The sequence below is a fragment of the Centroberyx affinis genome, unplaced genomic scaffold (genome assembly GCF_046629955.1).
Source record: "Centroberyx affinis isolate AG114_WGS23_722 - 3 ecotype Tasmania unplaced genomic scaffold, CSIRO-AGI_Caff_v1 ptg002746l_1, whole genome shotgun sequence".
Lineage (NCBI taxonomy): Eukaryota > Metazoa > Chordata > Actinopteri > Beryciformes > Berycidae > Centroberyx > Centroberyx affinis.
This window is the reverse complement of record NW_027280910.1, coordinates 127,613-148,716: the sequence shown is the minus strand read 5'-3', so window position 1 is coordinate 148,716 and position 21,104 is coordinate 127,613. Positions and strand designations below refer to the sequence as shown.

The 21,104-nt window shown below is 44.0% G+C and overlaps 1 protein-coding gene across 2 annotated transcripts in view; it reads left to right on the top strand.

The window, feature by feature from the left end:
• Positions 1-21,104, top strand: part of nfatc1 (nuclear factor of activated T cells 1) — a 35,119-nt gene that overhangs the window by 5,603 nt on the left and 8,412 nt on the right. The window contains exons 4-10 of one of the 2 annotated variants that reach the window (XM_071535671.1): positions 1,969-2,171; positions 4,414-4,586; positions 5,698-5,838; positions 14,262-14,317; positions 17,148-17,280; positions 19,540-20,033; positions 20,064-20,163. In XM_071535671.1, the coding sequence (XP_071391772.1) occupies positions 1,969-2,171; positions 4,414-4,586; positions 5,698-5,838; positions 14,262-14,317; positions 17,148-17,280; positions 19,540-20,033; positions 20,064-20,163 (1,300 nt within the window). Of the gene's footprint in view, positions 1-1,968; positions 2,172-4,413; positions 4,587-5,697; positions 5,839-14,261; positions 14,318-17,147; positions 17,281-19,539; positions 20,164-21,104 lie in introns of both variants that reach the window. The other variant, XM_071535670.1, reaches the window with a different exon arrangement.

Below are 21,104 nucleotides of genomic sequence, written 5' to 3'. Positions count from 1 at the left end.
TACATGAAATGAGATTACAGTAACCATATTGCGAGAAAAAAAACAAAATAACTCTTGTCTGTTGCAGCTACTGTCTAAAACACATTAATCATTACAAATGCAAAAAACATTGATAGGGAAAAAGGTTTTTTGAGATTATAGCCATGCCTTGTAATAACGGTTAGTATTGGTTATTCATGATAACAATAACAATTTTAGTTATACGTTATATAAGGTGATAAATGGTTTGTTCAGTTGCATACTGTGAGTTTTGGAGGCAAAGCAACCAAAAGTAACTGAAAGCAATCAGGTTTCATTACCACGTTTGAGGATTCTAGTGGATTATGTTACCGATAACAATTTAAAGCAGATAATCAGTAATCTGTAACTAATTACATTTTGAAAGTAATTGCCCAGCCTTGCGGACAGGCTACCTCACTCCATCACACACTCCCTACTGCCTAAATAAACAGCATTGCTAGGCAGCAACCCATTTCCTTACACAAATATACAGGGCTTTTGCAGGCTCTTAACCCTCAGAGGGATCCTCCTCCAAATCACATGTTGCACCGCCCCAGTCTAAGCCTCGCTCTCGTTGTGGGCACTCCTCGCCTCCGCTGCTCCTCTGATGTGACTAAACACCCTGGACCTCATTTACACATTTGTTTTGACACTCTTTTTTTATGACACTCTTATCCAGTGTGACTTACAATTAGTAGGGATTCAGTGGCTTCGTCAGGAACAGTTTGACAGGACACATTGTTGATTTTGGGATAGTCTCTCCAGCTTTCCTGCTAATGCCAGCTTTTTACTTTAAAGTCCCCATATTTGTCAGTTTTCATGATTTTGGTTTCAAATATACTGTGGCTCAGGATAAGAGTAATGTTCGTAATGATGTTTCACAAATAAATAAAAAACTAGTTTAGTACCAACTCCTCTAATTCAAATCTGCTAACTGTATGTGTGAAATGCTGCAAAATTGCCTGATTGGAAAGATTTTAGTGAGTGTTTAGTGAGGGGAGCCAATCAAGACAAAGTCCAGATGTGATGTGTTGGCTGTAAAGAAGGGTGAATTTTTGAAAATGCTCAAACTTCACTCAAACAAAATCAGATATTAACTATGTCTTCATTAAACATCTTTGATTATATACAAATAGAAGAAAATTTGAATTCCTATAATAGGGCCCCTTTAATTTCTTGTTTCACCCCCTGTGCTTCACTCAGTTGTTTTGACGTCAAAATGCCAAGTATTCTCCCCTAATTTCTCACCTGTCACAGTGTATGGATAACATACATAGCTTTCAGGCAGTGTGTCGGCAGTAGCCACTGTTCTCAAGTTTCAGACTGTGGGTTTGGGCTCCATGCCTGAGCTCTGCAGTCTGGGTGGTTGAGGTCATCCTGGCAGGAGGCCTCCTGTCAAGCAACACCTATGGAGGTCTGGGAGTGCTTAGGAGCGCCGGGTCGGGCCGCCAGCTACAGTGAGCAGCACTTCTGAACTGGCTCCAACCAAATCATGCTGGGATCAGTTTGCTGATAACAATCAGAGCAGGGTCACTACTGAGATCTTTCCCTGACCCTGATTAGCCGGGGCTTTGTGCAGCTGACATGACCTTTACTTCCCTGAAACACTGGCTCAGTCTTGTCACAAGGCAGCGCTGCCCTCACAAATCATAACGCTGTGTGCTGTAGGTGGTTTTGCTGCGCTCTGGCAGCGATTTCCCTTGAGATTCAGCTACTGTAGGATCAACAGCCTTTCAGACCTGACATGAACTGACATTAATGGAGGAAGTGTGTGTGGGTCCTTTGGTAGAAAGAAGAAAGGAGTGATAACAAGATCCTAAATGGGTACTTTGTTTGAAATCCATCGCCCCGAGGGCACGACCTCTGAAAGACCTGCGTTTGTCTTTCACAGTGTGTGAGTGGGAGCTGTTTGGTGAAGACAAGACGGCTCAATCATGACGGCGTCTCCTCTCTCTCCCCCTCTCTCAGCTCCACGGCTACATGGAGAGCGAGCCGCTGACCCTGCAGCTGTTCATCGGCACGGCGGACGACAGGCTGCTGAGGCCCCACGCGTTCTACCAGGTCCACCGCATCACTGGCAAGACGGTGTCCACTCCCAGCCACGAGGCGCTGCAGAACAACACCAAGGTGCTGGAGATCCCCCTGCTGCCGGAGAACAACATGCGGGCCATGTGAGTAGTGTCAGAGGGTAACTCCTCCCCCCTCCCTCTCTCATGATGGAGGGGGGGGGGTAACTCCTCCCCCCTTCCTCTCTCATGATGGAGCGAACATCTGAAGCACTATGTCCATGACACCCAATAAACACCAGCTGCTGTCAAGATGCATATCACTGTTGTTGTGTGAAAGCTTTGCAACTCCAATTTCGGTCATCACTTAAATTGAAGGATTACATGCTCCTCTGTGGGTTTTCAGAAAATCTTCCGACCTCTTGACTTATGAAAATAAACTCTTTCAAAAAACATTGGATAGCGTCAAAAATGCAAACCATGCAAGCAAAAAGCAAGACTGGCTTTCTTAGTTCCTGAAATGTTGACAGTTTGGAGATAAGGGGTTGTCACTCGACAGCGACAATATGTGTATGCATGTGTTTGCATGTACTTATGCGTGCACATTTACGTGTATGTGTGTGTTTGTTTGCATGTGTGTGTGTGTGCGTGCATGTCTCCATGTGTGTGTTTGGAACGGGTTGCCCTCTGTACACAGAAGGGTGGCTTTCCCATTTTATAAGCCTTGCAGATCAGATTACTGGGGAACCTCAAAGCTGCTAACAGCGACCTGGGGTCTGTCTGGGCTCCAGGCAGTAGCAGCCTGCTAGGCTCAGCACTTTCCCCGCAGTTTAATGGATGTAACACATAAGCTCCCCCTTACACAACTACTTCACTTCAGGATTTGGTTTCTCTTTCTCAGGGAGGACACGCCTCAAAGTAGTTATAGCATAGGCAAGGGATTTGTGTGAGATTTATTCGTTTTGACATGAGCTCCAGTGTGACGTATAGATGTTATATTATATGGTATAGAATAGAGGCATTGTTGGATTTCTCAAATACTTATTCATGATGATTTAGATTGTCAGCGTTGCGGGACGTGTCTTAAATTATGCCATGAATCGACTTTATTTTAGGTTTTTCTGTAGTTAGTATGTAGCCGCAAAAGCTGTTGGCCTACTTGGCCTGAGTACAAATCCAATAAACTCTTAATAAATACAATGATAGCATGGGATCCAGTATTATAAAAACGTGGCTTCTCTTCTTGGTATTTTGCTTTCTGAACCTTTTTGTCAGGCACTGAGCGGACACCTCAGTGTGTGGTTTTGTACTCAGTACTCAGAGTGCAGGCTGTCTGCGTAGGCGGAGAACTGAACAGCTGGGGTCCTTAGCATCAACACCTGATTGCTTCGCCAGGGAAGCAGACCCTGGTGTCTGGCAAAGAATGTTAGGGAGTGTTCAAATGCGTGTAAAAGTTGACATTAACTAGGCTTTGAGGAATGCGGCATCAAGTAGCGCTGCGATGGAAAAGCCTGAAACTGTGTGGAAAGACTAGGGCTATTTAAGTGTGAGAAGTTAGATGTAGACAGAAGGGTGGGGGGACTTTTATTAAGTGTCTGATGAAGACTTTGAGACTGTAAAAAAATAATTAACAGCCAATAGGGTTTCTTGGCTGAGAGGCTTGTGGAGGGACCGATATTTTGGGACCTTCTCTTGTGGATAGTTAAAAAGCTATTCATGAAACAATTAATGTTCACAGACATTTGTTTCTGTGGAGTTTGGCTTTGGCCCGACAGCGGTTGTACTGGGGTGTGAAACCTCTGTTGGGGGTACTGGTGTTAATCTTCTGCTGAAATTACTGCAGGCTCATTGAGGACTGTGTTGAGGAAGTCCCGGGTGAAATCCCTTTTAATTTGGCAGTACTATAAATCACGACTTGATTAGCTGAGAGATTATGCCCCAGTCAAAAGTTTGGACCCACCTAATTGAATGTTTTTCATTATCTTAAAGCCATTTTGACCTAAAGGCTTTTGCTTAACTGCTTTAAATTTGTTTCTTAGACAAATATAAATAGTGAAGTTGATGCCTATGTATGAATTTCTTTCCAAAGCCTTTGCCTTTCCATCAAGGCAAAGGGCAGCTACTTTAAATAATCTAAAATATAAGACAGTTTTGATCTGTTTAACACTTTTTTGGTCACTGCATAATTCCGTTTGTGTTATTTCATAGTTTTGATGTCTTTACTATTATTCTGAAATGTGGAAAATAGTGAAAATAAACAAAAATGCGGTGTGTCCAAAGTTTTGACTATATATATACTATGACTGTCACAGACACTATATGTCACAGAGACACATGATGGTTCTTTTTTGGACAGACTTTGGCAGACACCACGCTTACCTCTTCAACTTCTATCCCCACAACGCAGAATTGACTGTGCAGGGATCTTGAAGCTGCGTAACTCAGACATAGAGCTGCGAAAGGGGGAAACGGACATCGGGCGTAAGAACACCCGTGTGCGGATGGTTTTCCGAGTTCACATCAACCAGCCCACCGGGAGAACTGTGTCCCTGCAGGTCGCATCCAACCCCATCGAGTGCTGTGAGTACATCTTTTCAACCTTGTCTCTCCTTGAAAATATTGAACCACAATGCCTTTGTCCCCCTTAACTCGGTCTGTTAAAGAACTGAAGCATGTGAGCTACTGGTTCATTTGGCAATATCTGTCGATGTAAAGGCCATTTGAGCCTTGCTCGATAAGCTCCATTGACTTTATGCTGCACTGGATTTGACCTTTCAGTGGCCTGGGATAAACCCAGGCAGATCAACCACTTCATGCGGTTCTGGCAGTGATAGTTGCCATAGAGATTAAGTCTTATGAGGTAAATGAAAGACAGTAGTTAAACCATGATCTCAGCCGCTTGAAATAGACCATTGTTAGTTGCTGAAACACTGCCATAAAGCAATTGTTTTGACCAAAATTCATTTTGTGTTTGTGTGTGTGAGAGAGGCAGAGAGACAGAGACACACACATAGAGAGAGAGAGAGAGAGAGAGAGAGAGAGTGAGAGGGGGGGGGAGAGAGGAAGAGAGAGGGAGAGGGAAAGATTCATTGTTGCCAAACCTGAGAGCTTTTTATCAAAATCACAGTGCAGCAGCATGACGTTACCAAAAGATGATGGTCAAATTAGAAAACTATTAATTTTCTACCTTTATTTATCCACATTAATCACAATGAGATTAAGGATCTCTTTTACAAGAAAGACCTGGCCAAGAGAGAAGCACAGAAAAAAATTAAATGAAATGAAAATATTCCCTGACAAGTAATAGATAATTTGGGAAAAACTGAAAGTAAAAGAGAGGAATAAGGAGTGAAGTGAGAGCAAAAAGTCAAGAGAGTGGTGCAAGACAGACAGGGAGGGGAATGATACATAATAACCTTTTAAAACAGTGATTTGAGACAAACAATCCACCATAATTTGAGACAAATACCAGAATCACAAACAAACACAACATGGATCCTCTCCCTCCTTAAGGCCAAAGACGCAACTTATTTCTAACGCCAAGAGGTAGAGCTTTACAGGCAGTGACAGCTCTCTGAAAGCTGTCTAGGTAGTGACTCAGAGTCAGCCTGGATGCTCAGGTCTGCATGGGGAGTGGGTGTGTGTGTATTAGCTCGGCAATGAGGACGGTTCCTCTTCCCCTCCCGCACAGCCCAGAGATCGGCCCAGGAGCTGCCGCTGGTGGATAAGCAGAGCCTGGAGACGTGTCCCGCCCCCGGGGGGGAGAGGATGCTCCTCAGCGGACACAACTTCCAGCACGACTCCAAGGTGGTGTTCGTGGAAAAGGCTCAAGGTAAAGGAGGAGTTAATGCTGCATCGTCTCAAGGAAGCTGCGTGTGTGTGTGTGTGTGTGTGTGTGTGCGTGTGTCTTCCTCTCTCCGTCGTTGGAGAAACCCCAGGACTACTCCCCTCCCTCCTTCCCTCCTCCCTCCCTCCTCTTCCCCCGCCGTCAAAATATCCTCCATCCTGCCAGAGTGCCACATGTGGTGCACATTAATGCGCTGTATTTTTAACCCAGCAGATTTACATTTGCAGAAGTTTCCATTGCCTGTTCAGCAGAGGAATGGATCACAAATGCAGCATGTGCTCTGTGTGTGTGTGTGTGTGTGTGTGTGGGTGTGGGTGTGGGTGTGCATGTGCGGAATACACATTGGTGTGTTAGTGTGTGTGTGTGTGTGTGTGTGTGTGTGTGTGTGTGTGTGTGGTGTGTGCCATGCCGCAGTATTTGTTTCTCTTTTTCTTACTCTAAGCCTTTTTGGTTTGGAGGGAGAAGGGACTGCTCCCAGATGTTGATGCGAGGAGGTTTACAAACAGCAATTTCCTTGATTAGCTTTAGAAAAGCAACGTGAGGTATGGTTTGGGCCAAGGCTGAGCAATGTAAACACGTGTGATGCTATCTGCCCAGAGAGTCATTCAAAGGAGAGGGAAGCCTTCGCATTGTTCCACCTGTGAAAAGAAGAATTTGAGGCGGGTCGAGCGCTCAAGCCCCCGAAGCACTGCACAATAGAGTAGTGAGATTGTTTTTCAAAACAAGAAGTGATTGTAAGGGAAAAGGCTTTGTTCCCTTTCCTCCGATCCCTCTGATTAACCCTGATCTCTTCCTAAGACGAGGACAGATTGGAGTTTTACTTGTACAAACATTTCTTGGAGGCAGAGCTGCTCTGGAGGCAGAAATAATCTCATTGGTTGAGGTAAACCTCAGTAGGCGGAACCAAAGAACCACAGTTTTTCAGAGCGCAAGTTAGCGAACTGGCAAACTTGAATGGCAAAGAAGGGACTGTGGTCATAATGTAAATAAATAATATAAATGGAAATGGAGTTTTTCATTCAGCGGACTAGCTAATTAGCTTACCTAAATAGCTGTAGGCTCCTCTGACTAGTTTAAACTTGGAAGGTCGCTAGGCTAACTGGCTAACCTATTAGTTAGTATGGTGAGGTTACATTTTTTCACTTAGTAGGAAGAGCGCTAGGCTTCATAACATTAGCTTCCTCCTCTCTTACCGCTTGCCTTTTTCACTAAGCTTCAATCTAACGTTACTTAGCCAGAGAAAATGTGGTATTTTAGCTCCAACCATTGAGGTTTCACTCAACCAATGAGATTCTTTCTGCCTGCAGAGCAGCTCTGCCTCCGACAAATGTTTGTATAACTAAAACACCAATCTGCAAGATAAGGAATTGGTATATTTGTTTTGTGCCGACAAAGAAAAAAGGATTACCATGTAACTGAAAACAACTCATGTTGGGGTCAGAAGTGTTTTGTGTCCATCTGCAGCGGCTCAGATCCTCTGGTTCTGCTGAGCTCCAAAGCTGACTGTCTTTAGGGCCGGGCGCAGTCTCTGGCCTGGTGTTGATGGGTGTGCTCCCTTGTTTTTGATGAGGGTTTCCCCGCGTCTGGCACTCGCATCAGATTCCTGGGCAATCCTACCATGGAAACACCCTTAAGCCAGGCTTCCACAACACCCCCCTTTACTTCCCTCCATCCTTCCACCTCTCTATCCAAGCTGCCTCTGTGCCTCTAGCTCCCAGTTCATTAACTCTGTGAGCTGTCAGCTCCCTACGGATCTTACTGGGTCTTCTCTACAGCTGCTCTCTGGATATAGAGAAAGAGAGATAGATAGATAGATAGATAGATAGATAGATAGACACTTCATTAATCCCTGGGGGAAATTGGGGTGCCATCAGCAGCATAATAAGATACAGCATAGCAAAGCTAAAATAAAGATAACAAACAATGCAAAGAAGCAAACCAACTCATTTGCATAATAATATATTTATAAAGTAATATTTTAAAATATGCAACTTGTCTCTGTTTGCATATACTCCCGTAGAACTGAATGAATTTGAATTTTAACATGCATTACTTTTAATCATGCTCCTTTTATTGTTATTTTGCTCATGCCAAAGCAGAGTTCTGAGAAACGGTTTTAACGATCAACCTCATAAATCCAGAGTGGTGGATTTTGTTGCCATAGAGAACTTAACCATTTTATTTTACCAATGGACAATTTTCCTGCAAATTTTCCAATAAAGCGCTCCCACAAATCTAACGCTCACAAAGCTGCGGTACCATAACATGTGGGACTCTTGACTTGAGTGTATCCTGTACATACAAGCGTGTGCGTGTGTGTGTGTGTGTGTGTGTGTGTGTGTGTGTGTGTGTGTGTGTCAGAATTTCCCCTGCCATTGAATAGGCAGGCTGGGTCACCCTGCCTTAAGGAACTGCCAACCCACCTAAAACAATTTCATTTGTATTGGTTTCAATGGCCCATGATGATCTAAATGCTGCTTCAGGGGCTTTTCCACCCTGCTTGGAATAAAATTTTGGCGTAAAAATTGGTGTGAGTATGTGTGTGAGAGGGAGGGAGAGAGAGAGAGAGCCTGTGTTTGTGTTTGCATGTCTGTGTGTTGTTGTTGCTATCTGTGACTCATGCAGAAGGAAATCCCTATTTCCCTCCGGAGAGGGACACACTGTCACCTGTTCCTCAGACCGACTGCAGCACAACATCTAAAAACAGCAGTAGATGTTCGTCAGCCCCGCTCCATCACGCCTGTCTTCCCCTCCTGTCTCCCGTCTCAATGCAGCCACAGTAGAAATAACCAAGATAGCATCGGTTCAGTTGTCACTCCTGGTTACAGCCAATCAGTCATAAGAGATTACTATGCGGCCTCGGCGCTGCAGACATCAGCCTGTAATCTAAACCTGACTCGATCTGACCTCGCTTTCATTTGCCCCGGCCTGCCCAGGAGATGCTGTCTCTGATAAGGCCCAGTCACTCCATTTGGGAAATTAGGGTTTGGCCTGCTGTCCTTTATTCACCTCTGTTTTCGTGGTTTAGTGTTCGGGGGATTGGTGTTATGGAAGAGTCAGTGGCTTTAATGTGTTGCAGAGGCTAAAGGTGCTGAACTCTGAATATGAATGAATGAAAGAAAGAAAGAAAGAAAAAGAAAGAGATGTAAAGGCTCAACACATGGCAGAGATTGTAGTCAGCAATGTCAGAAAATGAATTGAACAGTTTGTTTCTTCAAATACATCATTATGTAAATTTATGGATCATAAACTGAAAAACTCCCAGTAGTTACAGTATGTTCATGAAGAGGAGACCAATTGAGTGTGTGTGTGGGTGGGTGAATAATGTATTATAGTATAGTGCAGTGTGGTGTAGTGTAGTATAATATACTGTATTATAGTATAGCATAGTGTAGTATTTTATAGTATTCTATCGTATAGTATACTATAATATAGTATAGCGTGGTACAGTATTTTATAGTAGCCTATAGTATTGTTTAGTATAGTATAGCAGCCTATATTGTTTAGTATTGTGAAGTATAGTATAGTATAGTATAGTATAGTGTAGTGTAGTATAGTATTTATAGTATTTTATAGTAGCCTATAGTATCGTTTAGCATAGTATAGTATAGTATTTTATAGTAGGCTGTAGTATCATTTAGTATAGTATAGTATGGTATAGTATTTTATAGTAACCTATAGTATCGTTTATAGAATAGTATAGTATGGTATAGTATTTTATAGTAACCTATAGTATTGTTTATAGAATAGTATAGTATGGTACAGTATTTTATAGTAACCTATAGTATCGTTTATAGAATAGTATAGTATGGTACAGTATTTTATAGTAACCTATAGTATCGTTTATAGAATAGTATAGTATGGTACAGTATTTTATAGTAACCTATAGTATTGTTTATAGTATAGTATGCTCAGTATTTCCCCACCATGATAGATGATAGCTGAATGTTAGTCAGAGAGCCTGAAGGGAATCCTTGCTGAGGAGCCAGACGTTGAGAAACTCCCTCATGAAAAGAGCACTTTCACATCTGGCCAGGCGCTGGACAGCTGCCTGCTCCGCTGCAGCCAGTATCATGGAGAATAAGTCACTCACTGCGTCTCTCCCATCCAAAAGGCCCTGAGTCACTTTGGCCCCACGGAAACTACCTCTTCTGCGACCCGTGACCCCCAGCTGGCCTCTCTGTGAGCCAACGGGGGGAGGGTTCAGACAGGTAGAGAGCTGGCCCGACTGGTACCCCGACAATTCTGTCTAGTTGTTCTTGGCCAGAGCAACCGTACAAGTAAGAGGACCTGAAAATTGAATTGTGAGAGGATTATCACACTGAAAGGCTGCCAGATGGCGTCTGGAATTACCTGAAGAAAATTATAGATAACTGTCCTCCTTTAACAGGAAAAACCTGCAGGAGCAATGAGTAAGATGACAGTAATGTAACAGTGGAGTGAATGAGGCTCTTTTTACACTCAGAAAGCAAGATGTATATTTTGCTAGCTGGCGGTTTGCGGGTCTCTTTGAGCAATGGTTTTGTTCGGAGGGAGGGGTGCTTTTGCTTGGTGGTGCACATGGTCAGTAGGCTTTGGAAAAGATTCATTGCATTCATAGAACAATGACTTCCACTTGAGGGCCGTTCAGTGGTTTGGCTGGCCCTGACACTTCTGAGAACAATGGCTGTTTTCATAAACAAATCAATTACAGCCACACAAACAGGGAGTTTATGTTTTTATAAATTACAGTGTATGATTCATAAAATCAAACTCTGCTCTTGAGAAAGACCAGAGCTTGATTTTTGATGAATAGAGGCTGATATATTGCACTGCATGCGGATGACGTTGTGCAGTGACAGGCGCCACTGTTGTGAGTAGTCCTGTATTGTGTTGAAGGAGAAATTTCGGTATCTCCTCCTCAGCTGCCATTTATCAGAGTCGTCTCGGAGAGTTGGCTTGCCTCGGTCGCCAGCCCTTCCACACGACAGCAGCTTGCATGCAACATCCACAATCCACGTGTTTTCAGGGCAGGAGGAAGGAAGAAGTTTCAGTCATCAGGCGGAGGACAAGGGAACTCTTTCAGCATGCCACATGGGCCTGGGTAGAGCATGTGTTTATATTTACTGTACGTTATGAGGGCTTTGGGCACACGCCACCCCGCTGTTTCGCTCTGGGCACCAGAGTTACTCCACCCCGCCCCAATTAAGGAGCACAAGGAGCTGTTTGATTCCCTTTATAAACCCAGCATGACAAATAACCGTATTGTATATTGTTTGATCCCCCTCGGCTGCCATGACTGTGTACAGCGCACCGCTGCTGTGTCATTGACTGCTCTGTGTTATGTCTGTCCTGTGAAGGTAATGATTTGTATAGACCATAGCTAACGAAATGTGAATTGTCAGACTTCTGCGAGCCTGGGACGCAGCCAAGGCGAATGGAGTTTGGGCGTTGCGAGTCTGAGAGGGGTACTGGGTTTATATGGTTGGGGTGGTTTGGGGGAGAGGTTTTAGAGTTGTGTAACTTGGATAATATTGGATATTATCCAGGACAGTGGGCTGGGGAGTTAAGAGTGGTATTGTGTTCGTGGAGATTGGGTAGGAGGGGAGCTGGAGTGTAACTGCTGCTGAAGTTTTGCAGTGGACTGGTGGAAGCGCTGTGCAGATGTTGCCCTAACTGTGGAACATTCTGCGGTTATCAATTACCCGGTACGCTCTTTTCAAACAAAGGTATCCCACGCATTCAACTTTCGACAGCTCTTTTTCGTCTCTGAAAAGTAGTTTTCCTGGCAGTAGAAATTGCTCAATTTCATTTTTCTACCTCTGTATTGATGTGTGCCCAGAAAAATGATGTGTGTGTGTCAGAAATAGACAGAGACGGAGATCTGAAAAACATGTTTACCTCCTGTGGATTGACATCGTCCTCGAAGGCTCCCCTTCTGGAGGGGTTCCCAGAGAGAGAGAGAGAGAGAGAGTGAGAGAGAGTGGGAGAGAGAGAGAGAGAGAGAAATAATGATAGAAAGAGTTGGAGAGAGAAAGAAAGAGATAGACAGACAGGCAGATTGGTGTTTTAGTTATACAAACATTTCTTAGAGGCAGAGCTGCTTTGGAAGCATAAATAATCTCATTGGTCGAATTAAACCTCAATGGGCGGAGCCAAAGAACCACAGTTTTTTTCTAGCTAACTGGTCACAGTTTTCTCTGTGCCCGCTGCTTGGTACAGCGTGAAAAAAGTGGGCGGGGTTTTCAAGAAGCAGGGGGAAGAGCCATTTAAAGCTTGTTATCTTGCGAGATGTGGAATATGCTCACGCAGCTGAAAATACAACACCCATTGGTCAAAGTTTTTTAAACACACCTGGTATACTTGGCCCACTTGGTTAGAAACTTGCTTCCAGGAGGGTTTTTCTACCAAGGTCCCTGTACAACTTCAGACTTGTCTTGTATTATTTGGGAAATTCAGATTCTGCTAAAATCAGTTTCTCCATTTTCTTCCTCTTCCTGGCTGACCTTGTCTTTTTCTATTGGATGCATGAAGGTTTCACTACAAGGCGCAGCACAAATTTGGTCCATTTTGGATGAGTTGCACTCTAATCTAAAAAGCCAATCAAAGTGTCTGCTGACCTTCCACAATTATGAATGGCTTGGTCATGAAAGAATGAAAAAAATATACAGTACTGTGCAAAAGTCTTAGGCACCCTGGATCTTTTATATAAATTTCTTAGAAGTCTTAGATGTTTATTTGTTTTCTGCATTAGTGTGTCAGTAGACTGCTGTTTATTGTAAATTTTTGATATTCAGAAACTTTTCATTTCATTAGTTTTGAAAGCATCTTCGCTTTATGGATTTCTTTGACATATGCCTAAGACTTTTGCACAGTACTGTATATTTAATTTTTTATTCATATTTTGAGCAGAGTGCCTTCTTTCCCATTCAAGTTTGCCAGTTCGCTAACTTGCGCTCCGAAAAACTGTGGTTCTTTGGCTCTGCCCATTGGGGTTTAACTCAACCAATGAGATTATTTCTGTCTCCACGGAGCAGCTCTGACTCTGAGAAATGTTTGTACAACTAAAACTCCAATCTGCCCTCGCCTTAGGACGAGATCAGGATTAATCAAAGAGATTGGAGGGAAGGGAACAAAGCCTTTTCTCATGCTATCACTTCTTGTTTAGATCTTGTTTTGACTGGGAGAGACAGTGAGAAAGGGGGAGAGTGAGAAAGAGCGATAGAGAGAGGAGAGAGAGAGAGGTGAAAAGGTTTTCAGTGCCTCTCCAGACATAATGGGAGCTGTCAGTGCCAACCTCCACCTCCTCCATCGCTGCCACCTCCCAACTGCTGCCTACTCAGACAAGGAAACCCCATCCATCTGCACCAAGCTGTCCGCTCAATTCTAACTGTCCACTTATCAAACTGCAGGGAGCCTGTTTAGTAATATAGTACATATCTCAGTTAATTTCCTTCAAGAACGTCGGCCTGGAGAGTGGCCACAGCTGATCTCTTTTTTTTCTTTAAACTGCACTTTCCTTTCCACCTAAAGTCATTTTCACAGTCGTTTAATTTCTTTTTAGGACCTTGTTAATGAGTCAGGGGTGTCGAGAAATTGCAATGGTTTCCTTCTGCCTCTCATAAACTGTGTGAAAAATGGTGAAAATATGGTTTTTACCCACATCTCCTGCAGCAGAATGACGCATCAAACTGTGTTTTTATTTACGGGACCAATGTTTTCCATCAGTTGATATGATGCCCTGTTTTATTGCCTGATGGGAAAGCGTCTTTATTGTGACAATTTGAATTTGAAAGTACATTACCAGGAAAAAAAAAAAAAGCAAATACCCTCAAACGTGTGATCTGAGAAAAGCATTGAGAGGTTGGGAAGTCGTGAGTTTCCAGTCACTCTGTGCCCACTCAGCTCCATTTACAAGCCCACTAGCTGGTTCTGCATGTTGGGATTCCACAAAGCAATGAAGTCAAGGTTTCTCTCATCCACCAAAGATGTCACTCATCCCTTTGGTATGGCTCGGTTTTTTTAGGATTGCATCAGATTTCTCTCTCTCTGCCTCTGTCTCTGTCTGCCTTTTTGTCTGTTTCTCTGTCTCTGTCTCTGATATTCTCTCTCTCTCTCTCTCTCTCTCTCTCTCTCTCTCTCTCTCTCTCTCTCTCTCTCTCTCTCTCTCCCTCTTCATCTCAGGCTAGTTACCGAGTTAGACTGAGGATATGAGCTCATGAGCTGTGGGTCAGACAGATGACGTGCGCGATACCCTCGCTCTCTGTAGCTGTTTTATATATCACTGATGTAACAGATAATAATAACAGCACTTGTCCCATTTCTTATGATTTCATCACTTTTTGGATCCAAGTAGGGTGGACTATTTTCTGAATTGTCTCTATTAATGCAAAATTTCTAACTGTTTTCCTCTTTTGTTTTTTTTTTAGATGGTCACCACGTTTGGGAGACTGAGGCCAACGTTGAGAGAGACTCCTCAAAGCCTGTAAGTAATAAGCAGGGCATTATTACTGTGACAAATCTTGTTTTGTTTCAAAATGAAACAGCACTTACGGATGATAGAGCAGCTGTTCTCAATAATGTCTTCGTAGACTGAATTTAAGAACATTGTTAGTGGCAAAGCATTTTCAATTTTAAAATCATGAAGAAAACCCGATTTCTAAATTGACTGAACTGATGGTGAATGGGCCGCTGCCCTGCCTGGTACACACTGACATAACACACACAACTTGTGGTCTATTTCTGTTAGAATAATACATCTGGATGTACTTTATGTCTTTGTTTGTGTTCTTGGCACCTTATATCTCCATTCTTCCTCTCTAGTAGCCTAAAATACTCATCTAATCTAATTAAAATCTGACATTAAATCCAGTTCCGATCTAAAACCTCATCAAATACTGAAAAGAATAATAGATGTGAATCACCTCGGTCCCCTCTGATACAAATTAGAGATAGTTTTAGTTTTGTCTTTTAGTCCAATATATTGTTTCAGAAATCCACCGCTATATCAAAATCAATTTAATCTGTTTCCATCAAAAAGTAAAATACACACTAAGTATACAACAGTTGGTCCACATAAACACATTAATGAGACACACACACCCACACACACACATACACACACGCACACACACACACAGTACTGTAACTGGAATATGGCTGTAGATGCACTGTTTCTTTCTTGGACAGGGGGAAAGGCCCTACGGGGGAAACGGCACCGTTGTGTTTAAAATGTGTGGAAAAGGGTTTCAAGGGTTCAACCTTCAACCTGTGGGAGTTTGAGCTTGGCAGTGTGTCCTGTCTTGGCCTGGGACAGCTGAGGGGGGGTGGGGGGTGCAGATAGAAAGAGAGAGAGAGAGAGATAAAGAGAGAGAGAGAGAGAAAGATGCGTTCTGGGAGTCTGGGAGATAGACGAGGGGATTAGAGAGTGTCTACATGTGAGGCGCTGCACCTGCTCCCTGTGTCTCCCCACCGCACCAATATACACACACACACACACACACACACACACACACACACACACACACACACACAGACAGAGTTACTGCAGGGACACATCTGTCTGCTCAAACAGACAAAGGGGCTCCCTCCTAACTCGGCCCAGTCTGCTGGATTCGTCCCATTTTAAACACTGACAGTGCCTTGGCCAGGTTGAGCCTCTGCTGTTGCACCACAAAGCGAACCAAACCACAAATTCAACCCCTACGAATTCTGCATACCTCTCCATCTCAGTCATTTGCAAAGGACTAACTTTCCCCAAAGGGAGGAGATTGAGGAAAAGAGAAGGATTGAAGGATAATTTTGTTTTAATTGTAAGAATTATTAGCAGCAGGTTTTACCGTCTGATGCATCAGATCGCTCATGTAGATTTACGATAGATGGACTTTAAGCTCTCTCTTTATCGTCAAAAAGTATCCCTCCATGATCAATTTGTCACAATTTTCCTTCCTCCCTCAATATGAAAGAAATCACTGTTGTCAGGTGAAAACCTCTCAGTGCCAACTCTGGTGATTTTCATTGTTTTTAGGCTGAAGGGCTATCTGGTCCTCTGTGGGCTGAGACGCTTTTATAACCTTCGTGCTTATGAAAATCCTTTCAAAAGCCAGTGTGTTATTTCACCAGTGCATGGCTGTCATCTCGAAAACAGGGCTGTTTTTCATAATTCCTGTAAAATCGACATTTTGACAGCAGCGACAGCAGTGAAATACTGATCATTCAACCGGGACACAATTCAGAATCTAAAGTGCTGTGCGAAGGGCGGACGTTTCCTGAGTTGTTTTTTTTTTAGTTTTTATCAGCTAATACTCTGAAGAAGGAAGGTAGTAGAGCCTCATCTGGCTTCACTTGACTTTACGACTGCAGTGATTTAATATAACGTGTGTCAGCTCTCACCTGTACATGTGGGGGCCGCCTCCCTCCGAAGCCTCATTCTGAGACAGATGACTTCCTCCCTGGCTACTGAACGGCACCTCCAACACATATCTGTTCACATGCACATGCACGCTAACACACACACACACACACATACACATACATACGTACACGCATGTACGTTTAACACACTCATATCTTATGGGGTTGATATGGCCAGAGGCTGAACCCAGGCACACGGTCGCTCCTGGCCTTCATTTATTCTTCAGGCAGCAGGAAGCTCTGCTGGGGAAATAAACTATCTGGACACTCCCCAGTTGAATTTAGAGTTATTCACTGTGAAAACAGCCACGGTTTTCTATAACTTTACTTCATGGTCTCTTTGTGTCTATAGCCAGATGTTCAGATTTTTAACACCTCCCCCTCCTTTTTTAAGTTTAGTGCTTTAAAGGAATAGAGAAGTGTAGATCGATTTAATGTTAAAATTTCTTGTCATTTTGTTGTTTGTTAAATCAGATAATTCACTTTATCACTATCATGACTCAAAGTGAATTAGAGTTATTTCATGAAGATTGGTTTCAGAAGTCAAAACACATCAGCGAAGGAGTCTTTGTTCCCATAATGCACCACGCACCCACTCACAGTTTATTATTAATCTGTGATGAGGGATGGATAATGGCAATTTAACACAGTCCTTCAGTCCTCAAGTAGCTCAATTTCTCCTCATTTCTCACTCAGAAAACTATAAAGCACATGAAGTGGCATTCTTTATTTATAAGTGCTTTTTCATTATACAGTGACCAGCAAAAAATTGGAATTAGTTATCACCTCTGCCTCATCCCCTTATTTTGATTAATCATCGCCATTACCCTTTTGTTAATGACGTTTCATTGGACCCATACAAAGCTTATTTACTTCTTCAATCCTTTGTCTCCGCATCGCAGAATTCGCTTCTCGTTGAAATCCCTCCCTTTCGGAACCAAAGACTCTCCACTCCGGTCCACGTCAACTTCTACGTGTGCAACGGCAAGAGGAAAAGAAGCCAGTACCAGCGCTTCACCTACGTTCCTGCCAATGGTACATCTCTCGATCTCTTACTCATTCACAATTTCGGACTAACAGTGAGAGAGCAGGTTGGGGTCACTCTCTAACCTTTAGGCCACTCTGTCCTCATTCTCTCTCTCTCTTTCTTTTACTTTCATGTCACCCACCCCAACCCCTCACTATTCTCCGTCTGCTCTTTTCCTTTCTTATATCCCAGACTAATTAGAAACATTTTAGCCACCATTTTTACATCTGAAGACGAGAACAAACAGTTTGTATTCCCTCTTGTCTGGTGGTTTGCTAGGGAGGAACAAAGCAACGTTATTATTCCTCCATTGTAAAAATCCATTTCCATAAAATCTGTTCTTTTCCGTACCTGTAGCTATAAGAACGCTGCAGTGACTGGACACACAAGGGCGGGTGGGGGAAGGGGCATGGGAAAAGCATGTTATTTGAATAGCAAACCTATTGCCAAACTAAATATAAACGCTGACCCACCAACTGAAATGTAAAAACCGCTGCTAATTGCGCTCCGGGCTTGGAGCGAGCATCCAGTGGGTGGTTCAAAGCTCTGATTCAACTGAGCTGGCCCAGCCCAGTATGTGGGCGCCCAAGTGCCCTGCTGTGAAAGTGGAGCATTGTCCTCGGGACGCAGGGAGAGTAAGGGAGGGGACAGACTGAGGGACAGCTAGTCTGGTCAGTGTCTCCCACAGGGTGAGCACCCTATTAAGGAAACAAGCCAGCTGGGTGAACAATACGATCTGCCAGTCTACACGAAAGGGAGAAAGTCAGCAACAAAGTTTTAAACAAGCGCTAGACTGAGTGAAAGCGTAGGTGGAAAAAGTTACCTACACCTTGATTTGTCATTAATGAGATGAAAATGAATTTCAGTTTTTCCAGGTTTTTGAATGGCGTCATCTTAACCTTTTTGCAGCAGCAGGTCTTACAAGATCAACAGATTTATTTTGGGACGTACCCATCAGTGACTTTCACACTGCGGAAACGCAAGGGCAAGGCTCTCAGGGTTTTGTGGCAAGACAAACATTTGCACTTCTTCCACTCGTTTGTGTGCCTGTGCATCTGTCTATCCTCCAGTGACAGACACACTTCCTCTAACCGGGCCTAAAATAGGGGTGCATGTGCTATTTTAGGCCTGTGGTTGGTGGAACCCGTCTCATCAGCGTTCCTCTTGTTGACAGTGGAGGCTGGGTGTTGCATGATGCTTCCTGGTTGCACTTTTTAGTCTTATTTTACCTTTATTTACCAGGTAGTCCCATTAAGATTAAAAATCTCTCCCTGCCCAAGAACACAGCATCATGACAAACAAAAAAGACATAGATAAAGAACAACCAGCAATGTGCATAAGCAATAAAAAACACACAAAAGGTAGTAGGTGGCCAAACAAATTGAGAAAGAATAAAGCAAGGATTATTTACAACTTCAGCTTTGAATCCAAGCACATGCTCCATATTATAATCTGAAACAGTTTAGCCACAACCATGAAGAGAAGAAGTAGATCCAGTTTATTGTGATTAAAGAAAGATCATGTGGCGATGAATCTCAGGTTCAGGGCCGCGCTGTCGTTGGGTTGTAACTGGAAGGCATCGCTTGTTATATAAGATTAATGTCGTGTCATAAACAGCAGCGGTCCCACATTTTAAAACTCAGTGCTCAACATCATCTGCACTGGAATCTGGACAGGAGGCCAAGTCCCAGAGACTGAGATCAAGGCTGTGGAGAAGAGCCTGGCTCATCTGGACTCAGCCAAAGTCCCCAACCCGAACCCTCTGAAGCCACCATTTTGTCTTCTCAGCCACATCTTGACATAAGGGCTTCAGTTAAAAAAAAGTCAGCTCTCACATTGAGTTTAACGTTTTTTCACTTTGTCTCAATGAGAGTGCAGTAATTTATTTAAATTGCAGAACCCTGTTGAGTATGAAGCTCCTGCAGCAGCAACATATTTCATATCGCACATTTAGGATATTAGCGCCAGAGCAGGATCCAAAGAAAATAGCCCTTTTTATTATACAACCAGCTGGATGTCTCTTGCGGTGATGATTCATCCCTTTTTTCTCCTTTTTTCTTGTTTTGTGAATATTTTCAGCAGGGTGGGAGAGCTTAGGCCCAGACACAGAGTCTCATTGATGAGAGTGTTTGTTTGGCAGTGGGTATCCTAGCCACAAACCCACTCACTCACTCACACTTGCTCACCCGCTCACACTTAAGGGAAGCTGGAACATGTGTTTACTCATTTTGCATTTCCCTCCTCTTTTTTCTCTCCTCCTCCATCAGTTCCAACAATAAAGACGGAGCCGCATGACGACTACGACGCCTCTCTGGTGTGCGCCCAGCGCGGCCCCGGCCTGGCGTTGCACCCAAAGCCATACTTCACCCCGCAGGTCATGACCCCCATGATGACCACCGACCTCAGGCCGTGCCTGGTGGGCGGGGCCTACTCCGTCAGCCAGCAGAGACTGGGAGCCAAGCCTTCCTCATTATCCTCCTCTTCCTCCCCCAGCACCAGCCCCAAACTGCACGACCTCTCCCCCCCGCCCTTCTCCAAGTGCCTGTCCGCCGGCCCGTCTCAACACCCGGGACCTCAGTCTCCGATCCCGCACGTCTCCATCATCCAGGAGGCGCCGGGACGCTACCAGCCGCCCGGCCTCTACCCGCCCAGCAGCGCCTCCTCCTCCCCCGCCTCGCAGCCCTCCACCCCCGGCACGGGCCCAGACGCCCCCTTCTCCCCGGCCCACTGCATGACGCCGGGCAGCGGCAGCGCCAGCCCCGTGGCCCAGCAGCACCCCAAGGTGCCGGAGAGGGGCCGCTCCTCCCTGCAGGAGGAGGGCAGCCCCCCCACGCTGGCTGTCAACATCAAACAGGAACCGCAGGAGCTGGACCAGATGTACCTTGATGACGGTGAGTGGAGAAGGATTGCACTGACACAAGCAGATAAGACACAGACGTCAACAGAGGTCACTTTTCAGTTTTTACACATAAAAATGCTTATTTTTATAATCCAGTACAGGGCAGATAAAATGTGAATGGCAAATTAGCCATCTTATCGCCCCATTAAAGGAGCAATAAGTACGATTTTTACTGCCCATCGCACAAAATTACCATAATATATCTGCAGGGGGTTGATAGGGTTATTGATCAATACCAATGACTCAACCATTACTTTGCCAGTACTTAGCCAGATTTCTGGCTTTGTACTCTGTTTTGGAACAAAAACTCCTCATCATTGACATTTCAAGACACTTCCAATCCCCCCCACCCCACCCCACCTCCTACATACTTATATTTTCAACTGCACAACAGTACAGGACAGTGCGTCACAAGACATTTCAGCTACAAAGGCTAAAAAGCCTCGCTCTCAAGCCGCAAAAGCAAATGACAAAGTATTATCATTATATTATTACAGTATTTTGCGTCATGATATTTCACTAAACACTTCCGCTGGCTCTCTGCTTGAATTAGCTAGCTTACTCATCTCTATTGTCAAAATGTGACTTTATTGTTAGTGTCAATGACAGGCCACCATAACTCAAGGGGGCTGGAGGGGTGAAGGGAGGGAGCTGTGCCAAAAAGTTTTATCAGTGTTGTTGCAATTCCTACTGGTTGTCGATAGAGGTTGTTAAAGTTCATAAATCATTTACTACTCCTTACTCCTTACTACTAAACTCTCACTTTTTAGGTAGTCCTGTTTGTTTTCCTCACCGCTGTCAGCTTGTAACTTATGCAGTAGTTAGATCAAAGAAACTTGGTAGTCCTGCGGTTGATGTGTCGTGCTTTAAATCCTGAATGAGGCCCCCCTGCTCAAAGCCCACTGATAAAATAAATGCAGTTTTTTGTGACCC